Source organism: Castor canadensis, chromosome 8 (genome assembly GCF_047511655.1).
Source record: "Castor canadensis chromosome 8, mCasCan1.hap1v2, whole genome shotgun sequence".
NCBI lineage: Eukaryota > Metazoa > Chordata > Mammalia > Rodentia > Castoridae > Castor > Castor canadensis.
Window position 1 is genome coordinate 121,675,836 of NC_133393.1, and position 24,635 is coordinate 121,700,470.

Below are 24,635 nucleotides of genomic sequence, written 5' to 3' on the forward strand. Positions count from 1 at the left end.
CCATGGCAAGCACCCGTAACCTTTATAAACATTTGTTTCTTCACTGAAAGATAAATGCTGGGGATATGTTCCTCAGTGTTCTAGATTTTATAAATATATAAATTACTGGTCTCTATGTCTCTTCTGGCATTTATCAATCTGTGACTTTATGAGCTTTTCCTGTAGAAGTTTATAGTCTTTTCTGTCTTCATTATCAGAGAGGGTCAGCAGTTTGAGAAGCTGATGTCTGGTGAAGAACTAGAGATGATGGTGATTGTGAAGTGTGCACGGAGTAGTCAAAGGCACTGAACCCTGGACTTAAAATCAATGGACATGGCTTTCCTTGTTCATCTACTGATTTACTGTGAGATTCTGTGTGCCACATTTAACCTTCCCATGTTCTTGTTGTGAAATACTAATCCAGAAATTGACAAACATTACAAGATTTTTTTTAGAGGCAATTATGTACATAAAGATACTCTGTAAAATATTTAATAAACATTCATAATTAGTGTTGCTACTAATAATAAATCATGGTCCCACATTGCATAGTGAGATATAATAACAGAATAGAATGTTTTCTAGGCATGGCTCTCTTCTCTAGATGCCAGAACCTCACCTGGGAGGTTTAAAATGACTTAACAGGTGTTTGAATTCATTAGCTAATTACACACAATTCTCTTTTTCCTCATAATATCTGGTTTATCACAGGACAATATAATGGAGCTTAATTATACTCCCTTTGCCATATCATTTAGATGACCTCCCTTTGTTTCAGTCATTAAAGGAGTGATATATGTGGGTTGATTTGAAATAATGTGCAAAACAGAACAAAATGTATTTAAGAAATATCCTTACTGTAAAATTTCTGATGTAGTTTAGTAGTTATTATGGAAATTGAATCAAGAGTGGAATTTCCTGATAATACTTAAAAGGTAATGTTTAGGTTAGAGGCTAAATAAAGACTCTAGTGCATCCTGTAATTTTTATTATCTTCTCAATATCAAAGTTTATAGCACAGTATTAATGCTTTTCATCGTTTGGCTTTATTCTTTTTTGACTTGCACATGGCATAATCTGCATGAATTTTCTGCACTTCTGAATGTAGTTGGTGTTTGTGTTACATTTTGAAGGTACTTAACAAGGCACAACACAAGGGGACAGGGACAACTGCTGCATTTGAGTAGGAGTACATCTAAATACGGAGTAAATAAATAAATGAAGCTAGAGGTTCTAGTTGGGTATTTTAACCAATTCCTTGCCCTTCCTCTTCCCTTTTGCTTAATCCAGATTTACTGAGTATCAGTCAAGCACCTGGCAAAAACTTCTTGCTTGTCTCTCAGCAGGGTTCTAAGGGCTATGAGCCAGTCAAAAAATGATTGACAGTTTAGTCAAAGAGAGCCCACTAAACCACAACTGTTAGAACAGACAGAATTCCCATTAGACAAATGCTTTTTGGATTTAGTCCAATGATAATAATCTATTAAAACAAGTTGTCTAATCTTATGAGTTAACTTGAATAAAGAAGTGGATGTAGGGTGAATTGCAAAACGTTTGCATGTGTAAGTTTAATTATTTAATTTTAAATAATTAGGGCATGGCAGTGATTAGTGCTAATTGGTGCTATGTCAGGCTGAAAGAATTATCCAAATATGTTTTGAAGACTCATGAGAGATTTATGCAGTAAATGTTATTTAACTCTAAGGTTTTTATTGATAATATAAAAAAAATCAAAGCTCAAATCTTAATTAAAAAACACCAAATTTTAACTCAATCTGAAATAATTTGAAATCTAGTACTTTAATGGTAGCTACAAAGACTAAGCATGCTTCAAAAGGAAGATTATGAGTTAGAGTTTTAATGGTCCTCAAAATAGGTATTTAATAAATGCATAATTCTTTTTTAAAACTAATTTGAAGTAAGATCAAACTGAGTTGCATTGAGGTCCCAAATGGAAAACAAAACTGCAATGATTGCCTGAGTTTCACAGTTTTAAAGTTTTCTTTTCCATTTCAAAATCTTCCTGTGAGGTGGTCTGTGAACTTTCTGAACATCCCAATTACCATAAGTGATCTTTTAATATTAGTATAGGATCAAAATTTAATTTCAAATTTCATGTTAGAAGAGGGAAGGAAAGGAATTGGGTAGATTACAGTTACCATTAGATTTTATTTATTTAGACTGATAGCCACCGCAGTGGGCTCCAAAAAGTGCATATGGCCAAGCTGCATCCAGTAAGAATACATTATTGGAGAGGTTAGGCATGGAACCTGAACTGAAAACTGTTTTCCTATTTTTATTTGTTCCCAAGCATCTGACCCATAGCCACTTGGCAGCTACATTAATCATTCTTATTTCTTTATAACATGAAATATATAACTTGTTTGTTATATTCAAAGTAAATGTAATTTTCAGGTTACCCTTTTGATGATTAATTCTGACTAATAAAGGTAGACATTTAAGAAATATATAGTTGAGCATGCATATATTTGTGCTTCTGGAAATGTCAACACATTTATTCATAATATGAATCATCATCTAGGGTTACCGTTTTATTCACATTTCAGGCCTGAAATAGGACTCTTCTTTTCATGAAAATGCAAATTCAGTTTTTTTGTCTTTTTCTATGTCACCCATGCCCAGATTCAGTTGTTCTCAGGTAATGAATGTATCAGACAACCACAGGTATCACGACTTTGCTTCTTCTTATGTCCCTCCCATCAGTGAAGGGAGAAAGCCAAATAATCCAAATCAAGAAAATGGAAGTAGAGTTTTTAATTTTTCTATAATAGTTTCTAGTAACCACAGCTCCCTTTGCTACGGTGGTGTACTTGAAAATCTAGCATGACCATTTACTTACTAAGTTTTCTTATAGGCAAGATATGTGTGTGGGGTGTGTGTGTGATGATTCTACTGCTTGCTCAGTAAACCCAGAATATCCTTTCAGCCGGCCTTTTGAGAATTCCAGGTTTTTGATTCTGCTCTGAACAACAAGTGCCCTAGTGTTGGATGGCAATTTCTTAATAGTTGAAGCCGCTGGATATTGAGGAAGAAAGATAGAATTGACGCTTTCCCATGTGAAAAGTTTCTCTAAAAAGTTTCAATGTGCTGCCTCAGTTGCCCAATCAGGAAAACTAGTGCTCATTTATAAATTAATGTGACATTTTAAGTATGAAAGTCTTCACTTTTTTGTGTAAAAACTGTTAAATAAACATTTGTCCATTTGACATTGAATTTGCTCTTTATATTTAGCAGAAGACAAAAGTATTAGTATAGAGTTGGAGCATACAAAGACATTAAACATTCTATAAATGTGCATGTGTCAGGTATATATATGTGTCAGGTGTATGTATATATAAAGGTGTATTTGTATTTATCAAATCTTCTTTTTCATATTGGTATTCTTTGTATTTTCATAGGAAAACTCCCACACTCATTAAGTAGCTGTCTATTATATCTTTGAGAGAAAACGGCTGTATCTTAGCCTCCCCACTGAGTGAAGTCTCATTATAATTTGTCTCTTTATGTTTCCAAAATGCTGGGCTCACATGCTTAACTCATTAATGAAACTGGAACGCATCTCATAATGGCTGGTTTGTCCCACTAAAGACACACAGGGTTAAAGGAATGTTGCAGTTTAATCCATTGGCGCAGGAAATGCATTTCCAATGTGTTGTTCAGTTGAGAAGAGATAGAAAAACGTTCCTTTTCCAAATTCAAGTAATTGTGAGCTCTGTTGATTTTATTTCTACTCCCATACGGTGTATTTTTAACATACAGGGAAAGAAATTTCATACAAACTAAGATGCTTTTCTGGTTAATCAAAGAGAGCTATCTTCTTTGCTTTTGTTTAAAACTTTGTCATTGTTGTTTCTTTGGGTACAAAGGATATTTTCTTCACATATTTCCTTCATAAAAGCTGAATTGTTATGTGGCTAACCTGATTTGACCATAGCTCACTGCCTGGTGGGAAGTGTTAAACCTCTTATTTTAAACTAAACAAGATTACTCTGGAGGCTGGCATTCAGGAGTTTGCTTTTAGTGTAATGGGTTATGGACTGTGGCACACCCCTTGCAGTTCCACTAATTGAACTCTTTGGGTACTTCAGTTGCAAACAGTTAGCTCTAGAAGGGGCTTGCCAGAAATTGCTAACTGCTTGGTTTCCCTACGTTAACTTAATGAAGAAGAGTGGGTCACCATGCCAACGAGAATACCATAGCAATTTGTTTAGAAGCATGTCCCCCCAATGTTTGTTTCCTACTTAGGTTTTATAACATAGTACAAATGTAGAATATTAGACCAACATGAAATAAGATTTTAAATCAACAGGTCACCTCATATAATACATATAAGGAACAGTGGACAATTAGTTTGAATTTTACTTTATTCCACTTGGAATTCAGTTGAAATATTAATATGGTGTTAATTTTTAAACACTTTTTGCTAGTATTTTTAAGATATTGATCTAACAGTGCCCATCTACTTAATGTCATTTGTTTTTTAGGAGTTGTTATTTCAAATGGTGACAACCATTTTTTAAAAAATAGACATTATTTCTGAAAATTCCAGAAGACCGAGAGGTCCCATAAACATCACATTTAGTTTTTCCTCCATTGTTAACATCTTGCATTAATGTAACATACTTGCTGTAAATAATGAAGCAGTGCCACCATATTGTTAAGTAAAGTCCATAACTCTTGGTCATGATAGTGTCACAAACATTTTTTGATGAGTTAGACAGTTTTTAGGATTCCTAGATAGATAATTTGTAGGATGAGTCATTATTTGTAATTTGCCTGATTTTTTTTTTATGGTTAGATTGAAGTTGTGAGTTTTGAGAGAATTAAAGTAGATCTAAAGTGACATTTTCTTTGCATCATAACAAGGATATATACCCTGAACATTACTTACCAATAATAATGTTTACCAAAATCACCTGCCAAAGGTGGTGGTTTTGGGTTTCTCCACATCCTTTTCATATTGTACTCTTTGGAAGTTACAATAAAAATAGAACACATTAGTAGGAACTATTCTTCCTGTCTTTGAAGATATACACATAAGTTACTTGGAATTCATCTACAAAGGAGACTTATCTCTTATTTGTTATTTATCATTATAGACTCATGAATATTTTATACTTTGAGATCTATTGTAATCTGACACTACTCTTTTGTTCAAATTTTTCCAGCTTTGTTCACTGGGAGCATTGTAATTTGATTCCTGTATCCCTACAACATCAGTATAACTGTGTGGGTTCAGCAGTTCCTCACTTTATTTTTTATTTTCATTTTTTCTTCTGATTTTAATTTTTTAATCTTACTGTTTTTACATTTACTCACATGTGTATACATTATTTGGACCACCTCCCCCTTCCCTCCCACTTCCAGGTAGACTCTGTTCTGCCCCCTTGTTCTCTGATTTTGTTGAAAAGAAAACGTAAGAGATAATAAGAAAGACAGCGTTTTTGCTAGTTTGAGATAAAGGTAGCTATACAGAGAGATTCCTAGCATTGCTTCCATGCACATGTGTGTTGCAACTCACATTGGTTCATCTCTACCAGAACTCTTCACTACTTCCTAGTCCCCTTCCTATAGTGGCCTCTGCCAGTTTAATATTACTATATTTTCACCTCTACGGTGTGTACATCAACCACATTGAAGTTTTAGGTTTCCTTCCCTTTCCCTGTTGCTTCTGTGCATGTTTTTCCCTTAGTGTGTGACCCATGTCAAATAATACTGCTGCATTTGTTTTAGATCTATAATCCACATATGAGGGAGAACATGCAATTTTTGACTTTCTGAGCCTGGCTAACTTCGCTTAAGAAGATGATGTTATTCAGTTTCACCCATTTACTTCCAAATGACAAAATTTGATTGTTCTTTGTGGCTATGTATAAATACCATATTTTCTTTGTCCATTCATCTTTAGTGGAACATCTTAGCTGTTTCCATAGCTCGGCTGTTGTGAATAATGCTGCAATGAACATGGGTGTGCAGGTGCCTTTGTAATAACCTGAGTCGAATTCCTTCAGGTATTTCCCTAGGAGTGGTATTGCTGGATCATATGGCAGAGCTATGTTAAGTTTTTTAAGAAGCTTCCATATTGTTTTCCAAAGTGGTTTTACTAGCTTACATTCCCACCAACAGAATATGAGGGTTCCTTTTTCCCCACATCTTCACCAACATTTGTTGTTGGTGGTGTTCTTGATAGTAGCAATTCTTGCAGGGGTAAGGTAGAAGATTTGCATTTCATTTATGGCCAGGGATGGTGAGCATTTTTTCATGTGTTTTGTGGCCTTTTGGACATTTTCCTTTGAAAAAGTTATGTTTAGTTCAGTTGCCCATTTTATTGATTTTTGGGAGTTGAGGATTTTGAGCTCCCTATATATTCTGGTTGTTAGTCCTTTGTCTGATGTATAGCTGGCAAATATTTTCTCCCACTCTGTGAGTGGTCTCTTCAGTTTAGAGACCATTTCTTTTGTTGTGCAAAGCTTTTTAATTTTGTGAAGTCCCATTTGTCCATCCTTTCTCTTAGTTCCTGGGCTGCTGGGATTCTATTGAGGAAGTCCTTGCCTATACCTATTAGTTCCAGAGTGTTTCCTGATCTTTCCTGTAGTAACTTCAGTGTTTCAGGTCTGATATTTAGGTCCTTGATCCATTTTGATTTGATACTAGTACAGGGTGATAGACATGGATCTAGTTTCAGTTTCTTGCAGATGGATAAACACTTTTCCCAGCAACATTTGTTGAAGAAGCTGTCTTTTCTCCATCATGTTTTTGGAGCTTTTGTCAAAAATAATGTGGGCATAGCTGTGTGGATTCATATCCGGGTCCTCTATTCTGTTCCACTGGTCTTCATATCTGTTTTTGTGCCAATACCATGCTGTTTTTATTGCTCCAGCTCTGTAGTATATTTTGAAGTCAGGTATTGTGATACCTCCAGCATTGGTCTTTTTGCTCTGTGTTGCCTTAGCTAGTCACGGTCTTTTGTGTTTCCTAATGGACTTTAGGGTAGATTTTTCAATCTCTGTGATGAATGCCATTGGGATTTTGATAGGAATTGGATTGAACATGTAGATTGCTTTTGGTAGTATAGCCATTTTTACTATGTTGATTCTGCCAATCCATGAGCATGGGATATCTTTCTACCTGCTATAGTCTTCTTTAATCTCTTTCTTCAGGGGTTTGTAGTTCTCCTTGTAGAGGTCATTTATATCCTTTGTTAAGTTTATTTTTAGGTATTTGGTTTGTTTTGAGGCTATTGTAAATGGAATTGTGTTCCTGTATTCTTAATTTGTTCATTTTTGGTGTATAGAAAGGCTACTGATTTTTTGAAGTTGATTTTGTATTCTGCTACATTGCTGAAGCTGTTTATGGTGTGTAGGAGTTTTTCAGTGGAATTTTTTGGGTCTTTGAGGTATAGCATCATGTTTTCACAAATAGGGATACTTTGACTATTTCTTTTCCTATTTGTATTCCTTTTATTTCTTCTTCTTGCCTTATTGCTCTGGCTAGGATTTCCAGGACTGCATTGAATGTAAGGGTGGAAAGTGAGCATCCTTGTCTCATTCCTGACATTAGGGGAAATGGCTTCATTTTTTCCCCATTAAGTATGATGTTGGCTATAGGTTTTTCATATATAGCATTTATAATGCTGAGATACATTCCTTCTATTCCTAGTTTTCTTAAATCTTTTATCATGAAATGGTGTCAATTCTTATGAAAGGCTTTTTTTGTCTTTACTTCTGTTAATGTATTGTATTACCTTTATGGATTTGCATATGTTGAAGCATACCTGCATCCCTGGGATGAAGCTGGCTTGGTCATAGTGAATGACCTTTCTGATATGTTTTTGGATTCAGTTTGCCATTATTTTATTGAGGATTTTTGCATCGATTTTTCATTAAGGAGATTGGCTTGTAGTTCTCCTTTTTGGATGTATTTTGGGATAAGTGTAATACTGGCCTCATAGAATGAATTGAGCAGTGTTCCTTCCCTTTCTATTTCCTGGAAAAGTTCAGGGAGTATTGGTATTAGTTCTTCTTTAAATGTCTTGTAGAATTCAGTAGAGAATCCCTCAGGTCCTGGACTTTTCTTTTTTGGGAGACTATTGCTGCTTCAATTTCATTACACGTTATAGATCTGTTTAGGTGGCTAATGTCCTCTTGGTTCAGTTTTGGATGGTCATAAGTACTTAGAAATTTGTCCATTTCTTCAAGATTTTCCAATTTATTGGAATATGGGTTCTCAAAGCAGTCTGTGATGATTCACTGGATTTCCATGGTGTTTGTTGTTATCTCCCCTTTTTTGTTTCTTATTTTACGAATTTATATCTTTTTCTTCCTCATTTTAGTCAGATTCGCCAGGGGCTTGTCAATCTTGTTTATTTTTTCAAAGAATTAGCCTTTTCTTTCATTGATTCTTTGTATGATTTTTTTTTTTGGTCTCTATTTCATTAATTTCAGCCATTATTTTTATTATTTCTTTCCTGCTTGTTTTTAGTTTTGCTTGTTCTTATTTTTCTCAGAGTTTGAGATGTTGCAATAGGTTGTTTATTTCAGATCATTTTGTCCTTTTAGTATATGCACTCCTGGCTATAAACTTTCCTTTTAAGACTGCCTTTCTGTGTCCCATAGGTCTGGTAGGTAATGTTTTCATTTTCATTAACTTGCAGTTACCTTTTCATTTCCACTCTTATTTCTTCTATGACCTACTGATCGTTGAGCAATGTGTTATTCAGCATCCAATTATTTGTGTATTTTCTGCTGTTGTTTTTGTTTTTTGAGTTGTAGTTTTAATACATTGTGATCAGATAGAATACAGGGGTTATTTCTGTTTTCTTATATTTGTTGAGGCTTGCTTTGTGCCCTAAGATATGATCTATTTTGGAAAAAGTCCTATGGGCTGATGAGAAGAATGTTTATTGTGTTGTAGTAGATGAAATATTCTGAGGACATCAGTTAAGTCCTTTTGATCTATGGTGTCATTTAGTTCTAGGATTTCTTTATTGAGTTTTTGTTTAGATGACCTATCTATTGGTGATAAAGGGGTATTAAAGTCTCCCACTAGCACTGTGTTGCAGTCTATATGTACTTTTAAGTTCTGTAGTGTAAGTTTGATGAAATTAGGTACACTGACATTGGGTACATATAACTTGATAACTGTTATTTCCTTTTGATGTATTGGCCCTTTTATTAGTATGAAGTATCCTTCTTTACCTTGTTTGACCAATGTAAATTTGAAGTCTACTTTGTCTGATATAAGTATTGCTACTCCTGCCTGTTTTCAGGCTTGGTAAATCTTCTTCCATCCTTTCACCCTAAGCCTGTGTTTATTTCTGTCAATAAGATGGGTCTCTTGTGTACAACAGATTGTTGCAAATTTCTTTTTAGTTCAGTTTGCCAGATTGTGTCTTTTGATGAGGGAGTTGAGTCCATTGGCATTCAGTGATAATAATATTGATAGTTATGTGGTGATTCCTGTCATTTGGTTGTTTTTGTTGTTTAAGGATTTGGTTGTGTGCAGCTGAATCAGTGTTACTCTCTGATTACTTGTCTTTCCTTCTCCTGTGGTTTGATACTTTCTATTCTGTAGTTGTTCTACAGAAGTCTTTATAGACTCTTCTGTAGTGGTGGCGTGGTAGTCATATATTTTTTAGTTTCTGTTTATGGTGGAAGATTTTTATTGCTCTGTCAATTTTCAATGATAGTTTTGTTGGGTAGAATATCCTAGGGCTGAAGTAATTTTCATTCTGTGCCTAAAATTCCTAACTCCATGCCCTTCTTTCTTTTAAGGTCTCCATTATGAAATCTGCTGTTATTTTGATGGGTTTACCTTTATATGTTATTTTTTCTTTCTTTCTTAATGCCTTTAATATTCTTTTTCTGTTGTCTGTGCTTGTTGTTTTAATGATAATATGCTGTGGGGAGGTGTTATTGTGGTCAAGTCTGTTTGGTATTCTGGAAGATTCCTGAACCTGAATGAGAAAAAATATTGGGGAATTTTTCTGTTATTCTTTTATTGACTATATTACGTTTCTCTTTGGCTTGCACCTCTTCTCCTTCTTCAATGCCCATGAGCTTTTGATGGAGTCAGGGAATTCTTGCATATTCCTTTCACAGCTCTTGAGTTGTTTGATTCAGATTTCTTCTGTTTTTTATTTAATTTCTTTTTTATCTTCAAGCTTTGAGATTCTGTCTTTCACTTATTCTCGTCTGCTAGAGTGGCCTTCCAGTGTGTTTTTTGTTTGACTAAAGGAATTTTTTATTTACAGGATTTGTTTGCCTCTTTTTTCTGAGGTTTTCCACATGTTTGTTCAACTTCTCTTTTGTATTTTGTGTTGTCATCTTTGTTTCTGACTTTATGGTTGTATAGGTTGCTCTAGGATTCATCTTGTGTATTTCCTGCCCCTGTCCTAAAATTAGTCCATGTCTCCAAGGAGCCCCATTTCCTTTCATTGGAAAGTGGTATTAGAAACAAATTTCTGGGTGCAAGGTAACAATTATTTAAGAAATAAATAAAACAAAAATTTAAATGAAACCAGTATTAAATAAAATTAATAAAAACTGCTTTCAAATGTGGTCAAGTGAAAGAATAGATGGAGCGGCTTAGGTTTCTTCTCCTTATATCATTTTATGTTTTGAAAAAAATGGTGATTGTTACTAATTAGTATCATATGTATAAATAAGGATTTTAAGGAATTTTAATAGGCTAATAGTTGAAATTGAAATAAGAGTATATATAATCTGTTGTTCTCCACTCACTGCAAAGTAATCCAAATTTGTTTAATTTCAGACTTTGATTAAAATCTTGTGTCATTGAAACAAGTGCATTAAATGTGCTTTGATACTTTGGGTTTTACCAGAAACCATTGTCTCCCTTTCTTAAAACTTTTTTCAGTAAACTATAATCTCTAAATTTTTATAGATGAATTTCAATCTGTAGCTCATTTATTAAGCAACTTTATGTTTTTGGCTCGTGATATACTTATGGTTTTCTGTTGGCCATTTGAATTCTATTGGAAACAATATTATATATTATAGAAATGAAGAATTCATTCTAATACAAAATAATGAATATCATAATAATAAACTTTTTCTTGCTCCTTAATCTTTAAGTTTTTTCTTTACAAATGCTCAGTGTGCTCATTCATTGGCCTCCTTTATAACACTTGAAATACCAAGCATTAAAATTCTTTCTTCTTATCTGTTAGTTGGTATGGGAAAGAAAGGTTTCTGATCTTGTATAGAGGATAATTATTAACAGAGAAGCCCATTTTTCTTTTAAACGAAAACAGAACTACGCTGACATTTTGATTGTAGCAAAACTGATTAATCACGAGTATACTCTGAAAATAATTCCTAATTATATTTTTAACTTGTATCCCTTCCTGTCCCATGTTCAGACAGTTGTAAATTTATATTCATGTTTTGAGGTGAGTACCAATGAGAATTATTTAGAATGAAGAAGGAGAGGAACTAAGAGAAATCTTACTTTCCTTATGCAAGGAAAGGTGTTCTGTGATGAATGGCGGATACAAAATAGATTTTTGTTACGTCTAAATAGCCTTTGGTCTCAAAGTCTTAAAACTTTCAGATACTGATTTTTATCTACTTTATACTTACAACTGCTATCATTGCCAAGGGTTTAATTTGGAATTCAATGAGCCTTCTGCTTAAGTAATTTATTCTCATTAGTTTGCCAAAAGTGAGTCTCATGATGGACTTAATACTCAAAGGCAGAATGTTTACATTTTTCTTTCATTGAGACTAAAATATTCTTTTCAGTTTCATTTATATCCCAGGAAATCTGAGATCAGAAGACAATATTGAAATTACCATCATCAATAGCTGTTTTCTTTAATACGGAGAGTAGAACTATTGCAGATGAATTAGTTGAATTTTGTTTACGTATTGTTTAATTTCTTTCCTCAAAGACTTCCATAAAAGAAAATAATTCGCTGCAGTGACTCATATAGAAGGCATCACTACTAATTAAGACATTGCCATAGCAATGTCTTCCATTGGCTTCTCATTCATATTTCAGGTGATGTGTGGGATAGATTTTAGTGTTTTGTGATAAATTTCACATTATTTGCTTATTAAGCTCTAGCTATGTTCTTTTAACACCTTAATACATCAAAAAATTAGAAATAAATTTTCAGCTGTGACTCTTATATTATTAGCTGATTTCCCTTCTATGATTTTCTGTATCTGGCAGTTCAGAAAATTCCTCTAAGATGCTATAATTAGAAATAGGAAGATGAGAGCTGATTTCCCTTTTTACGGTAAAGATAAACTTCAAAAAAGATCAAGAACATATTTGAATTTCTCAAAGCACATCTATGTCATTTTGTGAACCTATAGGTGAATTAAAGCATGAAGAAACCCTTCCCATTCATTAATTGACATGAAAGGTATCTGATATGAATGATATAATTATTTTTGTAAGCATGCAGCAATTTTCTCGTTTCCTATTTCTTTTTTTGGCAGTTCTTATAGAGATCTTAGCAAGGCCAGGGCTGTTGTGTTTTTAAGTGCTTAGAGTTGATACTTCAAACGTTCAGGTTTGAAAACCATTCTGTAAGGCACAAAGACTCTTTTCATCCCAAAATGCTTTTGTTTTAGGCAGTATAGAATACAAAACTCCAAGGAGTTTTGGAGCACAGCAACCCTCACCTTATGACTGATGCATATTTAATGTATATGTAGTGTAGAAAACAGTACTTGTCATATGTAACAGCCTTAAAGACATCTTGAATTAACTAATTACGGTTTTGCTACTAAATCTCAGCTCTTTATTTTTGTGGTACTGGGCATTTTGAACTCAGAGTTTTGTTCTTGCTAGGCAAGTGAACCGTGATCCTCCATATCTTAGCCTCACAAGCAGCTAGGATTACGCGTGTGAGGCACTGGCACCTGGCTACAGTTGTTTTCTAAGGCTCCCCTTGAAAATTTGTATTCAGGTCATGTTTAAGTTTGTTACACTTTGAAGTGTTTATCTTCTTTGTGTGGATTTTTGCTAATTTAAGCTTTTAAACCTTTGGTTTCAACTCTTTGGAATACTTGTGGCTTATTTATCTAGACACCCAGGTATTGAATAAGTTTGACTCACCAAGCCAAGAGCAAAGAAACATTAAAGGAGCTGAGGTGGAGGCCTGAGTCGATAGACTTGAGGGTTGGAGGATTTTGCATTAGAGGCTAGTCTGGGCAACATAGAGAGAGATCCCCTTTCAAGGAGGAAAGGAAAAACAATGTTAAAACAAATTTATGTTTCAATAAAAGTTTTCTAATTTAATTTAATCCATAGATTAGAGCATAGGTACTGTATTAGAAACTGAACTTTTTTAATGCCTTTAAAACAAGATAAAAGAAAAGAAAGCATCACAGGATTAGGGAATGAGATTACCAGGGAGATTTGGATTTATTGAAATCACATTTTTCATAAGGTGATAAATATTTAGAAATTTCTACAAGAAGGCCTTAAAGAGACTTGAAAGTTATAATTGCAACTTTAGGCTGATAGTTAAAAGTGGAAATCGGTCACAAGGCCTTAGAAACTCTTCTCTGGTAAACATGTTAATATCAACGTTACTTAGGGGTTCAGTTTTCCCATAACTGTACCTTTTATTTAACCCTTGTAGACCTCACCATCAAGTTAGAACAAGTGTTTGAAAACATCTTCTTTCAGAATTTAAGGTGCCTTCGTATTATGTCAGTTGTTTAAATGGGAAACTATTTATGAAATATACAGTTAAGTATAGAGGCTTTATACAGGCTTAATTAGAAGTCCTACATTAGTTAATGTCAGTATTTTACTCTTGTTTTTCATTTTATGTCACTTTCTCAATAATTAAACTTATTTACTATTGACTAGTTTTCATTACCCATGACTTATTTTATTTTATTTATTTTGTATTTGTGTGGATGTGTGTTACCAGGCTCATACTAAGCCTACACTATCACAATGCTAACATTCTCAGCCCTTGTTATTGCTTTGTTTTGAAACAGAGTCTCTGCATGTTGCCCAGGCTGGCCTCAGCCTACAGTATAACCTGGCCACATCTTCAATCTCAATGTTTTATTTTCATAATTATTAAAATTTAATAAAATATTAAAGATGTTTTTATTTAAAATTTCAAGATCGAATAGTTTTTCCTGGTATGACATGCCTATCTTTAAAGAATAAAATCAAATTTATATAATTGTTATAACTAAATTCATCTTGAATTACATGATTAGCAGATATCTGACCCCATTTCCCTTCCCCATGTGGCTTTCCTGCATTTCTGGTTTTCTTGCCTGATTATAACTACTTTTCGTGTGCTTTTTCTCTTCCTCGTTCCTTACCTTCCCAGTCTCTTTAATAGAATGCTTTGGGTACCACTTTCAAAGTGGGGTCTTGCTATGCATTCAGGGTCTAATTATTTCCTTAGAGGAATCTTCTTTACCTGTGATGTCTTGTTTCCTTTATATTTGCCAAATGGTATGTATCTCCCTTGTGTAATTTAAGAGTACCCAATTATATGAGTTACCAAGTTGTAACAAATTTTAAGTTATGGCTTTTTGTCATTTTTTTTCTAAAATGCAGAAATTTTAGGGCCTTTTTATGGGTGGGATATCTAAAGAGCTATTGAATGGTTTGCAGAAGTTATTCCTAGGTGGTAATGAGGCTTTTCACTGTCTCATTTTGCCAGGACAGACCTGGAAATTAAAGATTAGCTGAGCTTGTGGGCACTCCTGTAATCCCAGCACTTGAGAGCCTGAGGCAGAAGGATTGGAAGTTTAAGGCAAACCTTAAACTTAATCTAGCCCATACCCCCCAAAAAGGATCAATGATGGTTGATATTACTCTTTCCTACTATTTAAAATTCAGTATAGCATTTCATGAATTAATCAAGAACTAAAGTGTGGCATGGATGGTTTTCTTTTCTTTTTTGGTGAGACTGGGGTTTGAACTTAGGGCCTCATACTTGCTAGGCAGGCACTCTACCACTTGAGCCACTCCACCAACCGCTTTTTGTGTTGGGTGTTTTGAGGTAGGGTTTTGTGAATTTTTGCCCAGAATTGGCTTTGAATTGGTGATCCTCCTGATCCCTGCCTCCCTAGTTAGGATCACAAGCATGAGCCACCTGGTGCCAGGCTCTGTGCTTTTAAAATACTAGGGTAGTTATTGTGAATTTGGCATTATTATCATGTGATGTTAAATATTTCTACTCTTTGGGTTGTCCACAATTTCCATCTTTTTATGATATTTATTTTCCTAATTCTGAATTTTTATTTCTCACTTCCTGTTCCTTTACTTTTCTTTTCTTATACTCAGAGTAAACCCCTGTTATGGGTTTTAATTTGTTTTCAAAATAATTTGGGAATGTAAAAAGGGACATTATGTACTACAATCTGGGTGAGGGTGGTCAGTGAATTTAAACATTGTATTTTGTAGAGAGAAGAACTTCAAAGATATTAGGATAAGATCTCACTGATGAGTTGAAATATTGTGTGCTCGTATATGAGTTTAAAATAGGGGAATAAATAATTTGTGTTTAAAAGGCCAGGGTCTCCAGTGAGAAAAATTTGTGATATTCCCACTTTGACAACTGGGACAGATGAGACGAAGGGAAATGGACAGAGTTTGAATGCATTTTGAAGTAGAAGTTTAAAGGACTTGATAGTGACTAGAATGTGGAAGGAAGGAAAGAAAGAGGCTATGAAGAAGAACCTTTATGTAGTATTAGCATAATCTCAGGATAGGGATGATTGAAGTAGCAACTCTGTTATTTAGTTTGGGGAGGGCATGAAATCACGAGTTCTGTAATAAATATAGAGATGGTCAGTAAAATATAAATGGTAAGGTTAAGAATAGCAGCTCAATGGCTGTAGGTACTAATAGCTATTATTCAGCTTATATGCACAATCTTTTGGAGAGGTGTTTTGGTTAGGCCTCCTCAGCCTTCTACAATAACTGAAGTGATTGCTAAATGCTCACAGTAATCAAGTGAATATGTCCAATAGGCAACTCAACAATGGGGGTGAAAGGAGGTGAAGGGTGGATTCAGTCATTTGTATGTATTGGTAATGTTTAAAGTCATGAACCTCACTGACATCGTTAGGTTGAAGTAGAGATGGAGAGAGTATCTATGAGCAGTGCTCACACCCTCACACTTAGTGTTAGGGTGGATGAGAAGGAGCCTGAAAAGAATTGGTGTATAGTTCTTTTCAATACATAGTATTTTAATTGGAGTTGCACATCTTCTGATATATTGCTCTTTATGTGTTGTTTTTTAAATGTAATATTTTGCATATATTTTGTAAGATTAATTTTGAATAATTGAGTAAGACAGTTTATGCAATGTTAGAATGCTTCCCATAAGAAATCACACTGCCAGTGAATTATTAGGGTTGGAATATGTTACCCATTCTTTCCCCTCCTACCACTGTCATTTTAAGATTTACTTTGTTAGATGTCATTATGTTCTTTTTGTTTTTCTTTTGTGCTGGGCATCAAAAATGGAGCTTGGCATATGCTGGTCAAGTACTCGACCCCTTAGCTACGTGCCCAACTTTTTTTTTTTTTTTCAAACCAGATCTCATGTAACTTAGGCTGGTCTTGAACTCATGATCCTTTTGATTATTGATTGCTGGCAAGGTGTGCATTTGCCATCAAGGCCAACTCCATCACTGATATTCTTGCTTAGATTGAAGGAGTTTGCCAAAAAATTCTCATTAACATGAATGTTCTTTGGCTTCCTTTGAGAATCTTCCTTTTGTTGAAATAAGTAAGTCCATTATTCATTTTGTTGTTAAAAAATACCAACATGAAAAATTTCACACACATGAGGTGTGTTATTAAATGCTGGTGTTAACAGCATGAGGCAGCCTGTAAGGTGACTACATTTCTGTAAGGTGACTGAAGACAATGAAATGGAGACTGGTATACACATAGCTAAACGTCCTTAACGCCTAAGATTTGAGCAGACTTGCCATGCCCCATATTTTTTGATATGTCTGTTCTTTGTTTTCCTCACAAAGCCTGAATTATAAAATGAAAGAAGACAATTATTTGGGGCCTGCTGTATCTCATACAGTGCTAAGTATTGTAATATTGTGTTCTCATTTTGACCTGCCAACACTATTTAATTCATTTTTTAGAGATCAAGACATTGAAGTTTTGGTTATTGGTATTTTATCAAGGAAAAAAAGATATTCATCTAAAGATATATTAGGATTCCACAATTAATTTTTTTTTATATTTCCTTTATTCATATGTGCACACAATGATTGGTTCATTACTCCCCCCTTTCCCCCGCCCCCTTCCTTTCCCCCTAACTCCTCCCTCTCCCCACCACCTCCTCGCTTCCAGGCAGAAACTGTTTTGCCCTTATCTCTAATTTTGTTGAAGAGAGAGTATGAACATTAATAAGGAGGACCAGGGGTTTTTGCTAGTTGAGGTAAGGATAGTTATATAGGGAGATTCCTTGTATTGCTTCCATGAACATATGTGTTACTTCCTAAATTGATTCTTATATATTAGGATTCCACTATTAATTTTTTGAGGTTAAAATTTGTCTAAGCATGTTTAAAAGGAGATGAGAAAGGAATCATGTAGTAGATATAATGCTATGTTTTAATTGCCATTTAAAAATGTATGTCACCTCTTAATGTTAAGTGAAATATTCCCACGCTGTATTGATGACGATCTTTATTTCTCTCCCTCTCTTTTGGTTTCAGAGGAAGAACTTGTCTCTTTTTCTCAGCATTAGTTTGTTAACTTTCTGGGGAACCTCCCTTTTGGGTGCCCGGTTATACTGGATGGGAAACAAACCACCAAGCTTTTCCAACTCTGACAACCCTGCTGCTGATTCGGATAGCCTCCTGGCTCGCATGCTCACCTTCTTCTATTTGCCAACCAAGAACCTGTGGTTGTTGCTGTGCCCAGATACACTCAGTTTTGACTGGTCCATGGATGCTGTGCCTCTGCTCAAAACCATTTGTGATTGGAGAAACCTACACACTGTGGCCTTCTATACTGGACTCCTTCTCCTGGCCTACTATGGTTTGAAGAGCCCAAGCTTAGAAGGAGAATGCAACGGGAAAGCTGTAGCAAATGGCAAGCCGAATGCAAATGGACATAGCTGCCATTCAGATGTGGAGTACCAGAACTCAGAGATTAAGCTTAGCTTTGCATCCAAAGTAGAAAATGGCATTAAAAATAATGTGTCACAAAGAACACAACTCCCTTCTACGGAAAACATTGTCGTCCTGTCTTTATCTTTGTTGATAATACCCTTTATTCCTGCCACAAACCTGTTTTTCTATGTTGGCTTTGTAATTGCAGAGCGAGTATTATATATTCCTAGTATGGGCTTCTGCCTCTTGATTACAGTGGGTGCCAGAGCCCTTTATGTCAAAGTCCAAAAGCGGTTTCTCAAGACCTTGATTTTTTATGCTACAGCAACATTAATTGTTTTCTATGGACTCAAGACTGCGATCAGGAATGGAGACTGGCAGAATGAGGAAATGCTATATAGGTCAGGGATAAAAGTAAACCCAGCTAAAGGTAATATTTTATTTTATGCTTTTGCTTGGTCTATTTATACTTCTGGCCTTTTCTATCTCTGCTTCTTGAAATGCAATGTTACAGAAGAAGGTAAGATGATTAGAGGCATATGCAGCATTCTATACTTGGAACAGGGAAGTCTTTTCCTATGTTCTTAATTATGTCTGTCCAGAGAATTTAGAAAAATGCTTGCTTTCCTCATTATAAGATATTGCTAATAGACATCTCTTTCATCATGTAACAGGTCAGGTTATCTCACTTAAGTATCCTGTAGTTCTTCTCTTTTCTAAGCATTGCCTGAGGAAATACCACTCCACCTAGAGGTAAGGCTACCTCTGAACTTGGAATTCTGTTTCCAGATGTCAGTGTGTGCAAATGGAGGCGGGAGTCACTGTTAGCTTTGCAGGGGTTAAATATGGTGCCCATTGCCAAGCAGTTAACACATTCTTTCTTAAGATTTCTTAAGTCACTTAGGAAAATAAACTTTTCACTATAGAATGAGAAGATTGATTATACCTTCCTTTATTGCTTTTGGTTTAGAAAATTATTTTAGCAAATCTCAAAATCGATCGACAGAGCAGAAACTAGTTTCTTTTAAAGTAAAGTGAATAGCCAGAAGCAGTTAAAATGGATTACTCTGGTTTAGGCAATTTAATTGGTGATGGGAACGAGAGAACAACTGAATGAAAATAAGTGTACAGTTTTAGTGCAGAAATACATCAGAGTAAATAGTGCTAGATTATCTTTTTCTTCATAAATCATTTTTAATTTACCCTTTAAATTATAACTGCTTGTGCGACATTTGAACTTGGATTTTTCAAGTCTTCCCAACACAATTCTGCATCAAGATTCAAATAGCAAAGATGGAAAACTGTTTCAAAAACATGGAAATGGCTTACTAATATATATCTGGATTTATATCCAAAGATCAAGATACCCAAAAGCAACTTTGGCATCCTTATCTGATTAGCAGAAATTAAGTCAAGAGTTGAATGGACAACTACACATTTCTTTCAGCCAAGGAATCAATTGTTTCTATTTTTAACTCTTCATAAATTACAGAGATTTTAATGGAAAATGGAAGCATTAAAGTTGAACTAGTGGATAGCATATCATTCCTCAGTTCTCTTTGAAAAATCATTGTCTTGTCACTTTTCTAGGTAGTGAATAGTGCAATGTTTATCAAATGCCTGAACCCAAATTTTGCTATAAGAAATTGTTGCAGTTAGTTATTGCAGGATAATATTCGGCTAGTTCTTCTTCACTGGTAGATATAAGTATATAAAACTAGTCTCTGTTGCCAACTTACTTTTTCGTTCTTTAAAACAGAAACATGATGAGGAATTAAAACAAAATCCTCCTAGCATGTTATTTGCATCACAGGGTTGTTCTGAGGATTTATTATTAAAATTTTTGGTTAAATATCAGGCTAAGGTACTGTTACAAAGGGCTAAGATAGCAGGAGCTTAAATAAGATAGAAGCTGTATTCTTTCATGTGCCAATCTAAGTATGTGCAGCTCAGAGCTGATAAGATGGCGCCATGGGTCTTCAGAATCCCTGCTCCTTCTCGTTTGTTCCATTGCCATCTCAGTGGTGTCACTCTGTCCATGTGGTCCACGATGGCTCATTATCACATCAGCACCACAGCTGATAGGAAGAGGGAGAGAAAGGGCAAATTGTGGGTGTACCCATTCTCTCTAAGGCTTATTACAGAAATTACACACACCATGTTTGCTTACACCATTGGCTACACCTAGCTACAAGGAGGGCTGGGAAATATTATCTGTATTCTGGGAAACCAAGTATCCAGCTAAAGTTTCTTACTCTGAAAGACAGAGAGGACATATACTCAGATATAGGTCATAAGTTTCTGTTCCAGTTTTTAAAATTCTTAGGTATTTTAAATTCTCAGGTGTTTTTCAGCATTAGATGACTATTATGATTGTTGACTGTTATGATTCTGGATACACTATTTTAGTGATATGATTCAAATGTACAGTCATTTCTTCACTCACTCAGTTGATGGTAACTCCATCTTCCCAGCAGTTCTGGGCAGAACCTGGGAGTCATCCATCTTTCCTTTTTTACTTTCCCTCCCCAATTCCATTCCATCAGTAATTCCTCTCTGCTGTGTCTTCAGAAATACATCCAGAACTTGACCACTTTTTATTAGCCATGGCCCAAGCCACAATTGTATTTCACCTGAAATTACCTGAAATCTCCGTTTCTAGTTTCTTATCTTTTATCTTGCTCTGCCCCCACCGCAACCCCGCTTCTTTTTTACCTTTTTTGGCAAAACTAGGCTTGAGCCTGGGGGGACTCATGCTTCCTAAGCAAGTGCTGTTCCATTTGAACCATGCCCCCAGTCTCTTTGTCATTTTTTTATTTCAAGTCAGACATGATGTGTTTTATAACACCAGCTGTGGCTTTAGTGTAAATTTTTATGTTAATGTGGCTGAGAGTTGGAATGTTTGCTGTAGTCTTAGTTGCCAGAGGTGTCAAGATCCTCTAATGTCCTTGTTTTTATTCTCATTGTTACAGTTGGACCTCCCTAAAGACTCAGTTGCATTTTTTTCAGCTACAACCCACTATTATTATACTTGGGCTGTTTAGGTTTGGCCAGAGGTGTTCTATTTTTTTTTTTTATTGTTATACTGGGGCACATTGTGACATTTACAAAAGTTCTTTCAATATATCGTAGTTGAAGCCATCCATCCCTCCATCATTCTCCTTTATCACCCCTCCCTCCAGTCCTGGAGTAGTTTCAATAGATCTCATTTTTCCACTTACATACATAGGTGTTCTGTTGTCTTATGACTAAATCTCAGTTTCTCTGGGCTATTGACCTTCATAATTGCTCCTTGGCTTTCCATGTGTCCCACTTCTAGTTGAGACAATGAGACTAGAAGTGGTTGAAGTGGTTCTTCCCCCATAGCTCAGGACAGACTTCAGTAAGGTCTTTCTCCTAGAAAGTAGTTTTGTGTGGAGAATGCTCTGGGTATATTTCATAGGACTTTTTTTCCTCCCCTTTCCCTTGCCAGAGCCAGGAGAGTATCTTTCTTGACTATTTACAGTCGAAACTAAAGCAACTGGCTAAAATTTCCAGTTAATTGTTCCTAACAGTTTCTGTCTCCAATAGCTCCTGCTCTAAGTAATCTCTCCTCTGCCATGACTATCTGGAATTGCTTGTCCTTCCAGACTTCAAGGTGGTGGTTGAGTGATGATTTCAAGACATTTCACTGATTTTCAGTGTGTTTAATGTTTCATGTTTTAAGAATGGGAGTGACGACTTCCAGTCTTTTTAATATCTGAGCTGAAATCCTGTTTCTATTGTCATATCCTTTGAGTTTACATTTAGCTGGCTACCCTAGTGACCCTTTGGAGAAACTTGTCATATTATGTCTGGCATTCTACCACCCCTAGTCATGTACTAGGTTATTTTTTTAAAATAAAATCATACAATCACCACCATGTTCCTTTATATCTAGCAGCCTTTTCTTTCTTTACTCCAGTCCAGCCCTGCTGGTGACTCTTCATGCCAGGTAAACTCCTACCTCTGAGCTCTTGCTCTTGTCATTGCTTCTTGGTATAATGTGTTTCCCCAAATGTCACTGTGTTCTTCTTCACCTCCATTGGTCGGCCAAAGATCGCACTAAATGTAAGATGTTATATATAACATTGTCTATCCTGCTAAGAATTACTGCTGCCCTTCTGCCTCTGTTTTATCCAGAATTCCCTATCTTCTTTCGTTCTTTATTTTCATAGCTCTTATACCATTTGACATACTACACTTTCTGTATTAATATGATTATTGTCTGTATGTATTGTCAGTATATTCTACAATATATGATACAAGAGGCTGGGAGTTTTTGCATTATAAAATGCCATATGCACAGTAATGACATTGCCTGATACAGTAATGACATTTACATTAGTAAATGTCATGGTCATTGCTCTTCTAGTTAAGGAGTTTATAATCTGTTTAGACGTAGAATGCACATGCAGGAGGTAAGGCAAAAGTGAAATATATTATGCTGTACACCAGGTACTGTGGGATGCTTCATGAGAGTGATAGAATTGGATTAGTTTTGGATTCCAGAACTGCTTTCTTGTGACACGTGCTTTCGTTTTGATACAGGCAAAACTCTTTGAATCCAGGTTCCTTATTTTTCTATTTATAACATGCTAATAATAATTCCGACAGCAGTTACTTCCTTTGCAGTTATGAGACTGACAGTAATCTTCCTTCATTTTTCTTAATCTGTTGTTTGAGCCTTACAAAAGATTAGAAACACTTTAAAACCAATCTTTTAGAAGGTTTTCTGAGATTACAAATAGCTCTCTTTCTTTGAAAGCATTTGCAAATTGTGGAGTCTTCATGTGCTTTAACAGGATAGGATTTAAGCCTCATGAAGCATTGTACATTAAAACTGCTGCCTTCAGTAATGGATCCTGAAGACACCTGCCAGTCATTAACTGATTGGATGCAAATGATGATGGGTAAAGCCTGTCATAGTGACTGTGCTGCTAATTTATGGTTTAAATCTGGATGGTGAAGAAATGATAGCTGATTTAGACTTTGTAAACCACCAGTCCTGTCTCATTACGTGGTTGGTAATGTCAGGAAAATACTAGATATGTTTGATTACTGTAGTTTGCTGATTTCACAATGACTCTTCGCATTTTTGTGCTTAGCAAAGAGGAAATTTTCTATGATGACTGCCTTAATGAAGAAGGCACATTGTATTTGAGGTTTTTTTCTCTTTAGAACACATTTTGTAAGCCATACCAATTGATATTTGCTTGAAAAAAAGCATTTCTAACTTCACTACAAAGCAGTTAAATGTATATCTTCTTGTTTGGCCTTTGGTCTCATCTAAATCTCCAAGTGTCCTGATCCCTGTTTAGAATTTGACACCATTGATCTCTGTTCCTATGACTATACAGTTTTGGCTAACTCTCATTTTCCATAGAGTTTTCTCCTGCAGTTTTTGCCTCTTCTAGAACCTGACTGTAATTTCTCCTTTCTGTAGTATCTAGAGCATTCCCTGACACATAGTCAGTGGTATGGGGAATGATTTTAGTAAATGTGCCATTGACTTTCTAAATTATAGTCCCAGTGTCCTCATCTCTGAGAAGTTTTTAACTGGGAGACCTGCAAGTATCTCAAACTTAACACCTCTCTTCTCCACAACTAACTACTTACAAACTTCCTTATTAATTCAGGTCATATTCATGAACTAACAAGCTTATTATAGATAGATTAGTGAGTACATAGATATGAAAAAGAATGATTTATATATGTATTATATATAATTTATAAATACATATTTATATATTATATTTATTGATATACATATATATATATATATAACAGCATATCTGGTATGTTAAAAGACATTCAAAATTTTTAGGTTACTTTAAGTTTTTTTTATTTTATTGTTGTGCTGGGTAGGGGTACATTCTGGCATTTACGAAAATTAAATCAGTTTTCTGTTCATCTGCTTTAGAGAACTTGTGACTTTGATTAAAAGCAATTTTTTAAAAAAAGTTAAGAATAATTAAGCAGGTTTTTTAAAAATCTGAGCAAAATCTCACAAATTGAAATTTGTTTTTACTGCACAGTTCTAATATAACAATGTGCAGTATAGATATAAAAGGTATACAGTGTATACACAGTATACAATGGTGCAACTGTCGGGATGATTACCCAAGCACTCTGCATTCACTCTCCCCAAAACAAATGACTATTTTTACCTGTAGATAAAGAAAAGCAGACAAAGTAGTTGTTTCTGCTCAGTAATGTTTGACAATTTTTCTTCCTTCTTGAATTACTATGAAATTGATAGCTGTATTTCAAGTTCCCATTACTTTAAATGTCAAGAAATAAGTATGTTGAAGGAATATTTTGTTTAAGAAACAACTCAAAATTTAACTGAAATCTAAACCTTAAGCCATGTGAAATTGACAAATTAATTGTGGCTTTTATGGTCAAAGCTCTGAATGAGTATCCTGTTTAACTATGGTGAATTATAATTAACCAGCTAGCTTCACAATTGTGTAATAAATATTATTATATTTCTTAGTAATTTGTTGTGAT

The 24,635-nt window shown here is 34.9% G+C and overlaps 1 protein-coding gene across 4 annotated transcripts in view; it reads left to right on the plus strand.

Moving 5' to 3' along the window:
- The window catches only part of Tmtc2 (transmembrane O-mannosyltransferase targeting cadherins 2), a 386,771-nt gene that overhangs the window by 172,661 nt on the left and 189,475 nt on the right, over positions 1-24,635 (plus strand). For all 4 annotated transcript variants that reach the window (XM_020186707.2, XM_074084059.1, XM_074084058.1 and 1 more), the window contains exon 3: positions 17,706-18,534. In XM_020186707.2, coding sequence (XP_020042296.2) covers positions 17,706-18,534 — 829 coding nt within the window. The remainder of the gene's footprint in view (positions 1-17,705; positions 18,535-24,635) is intronic.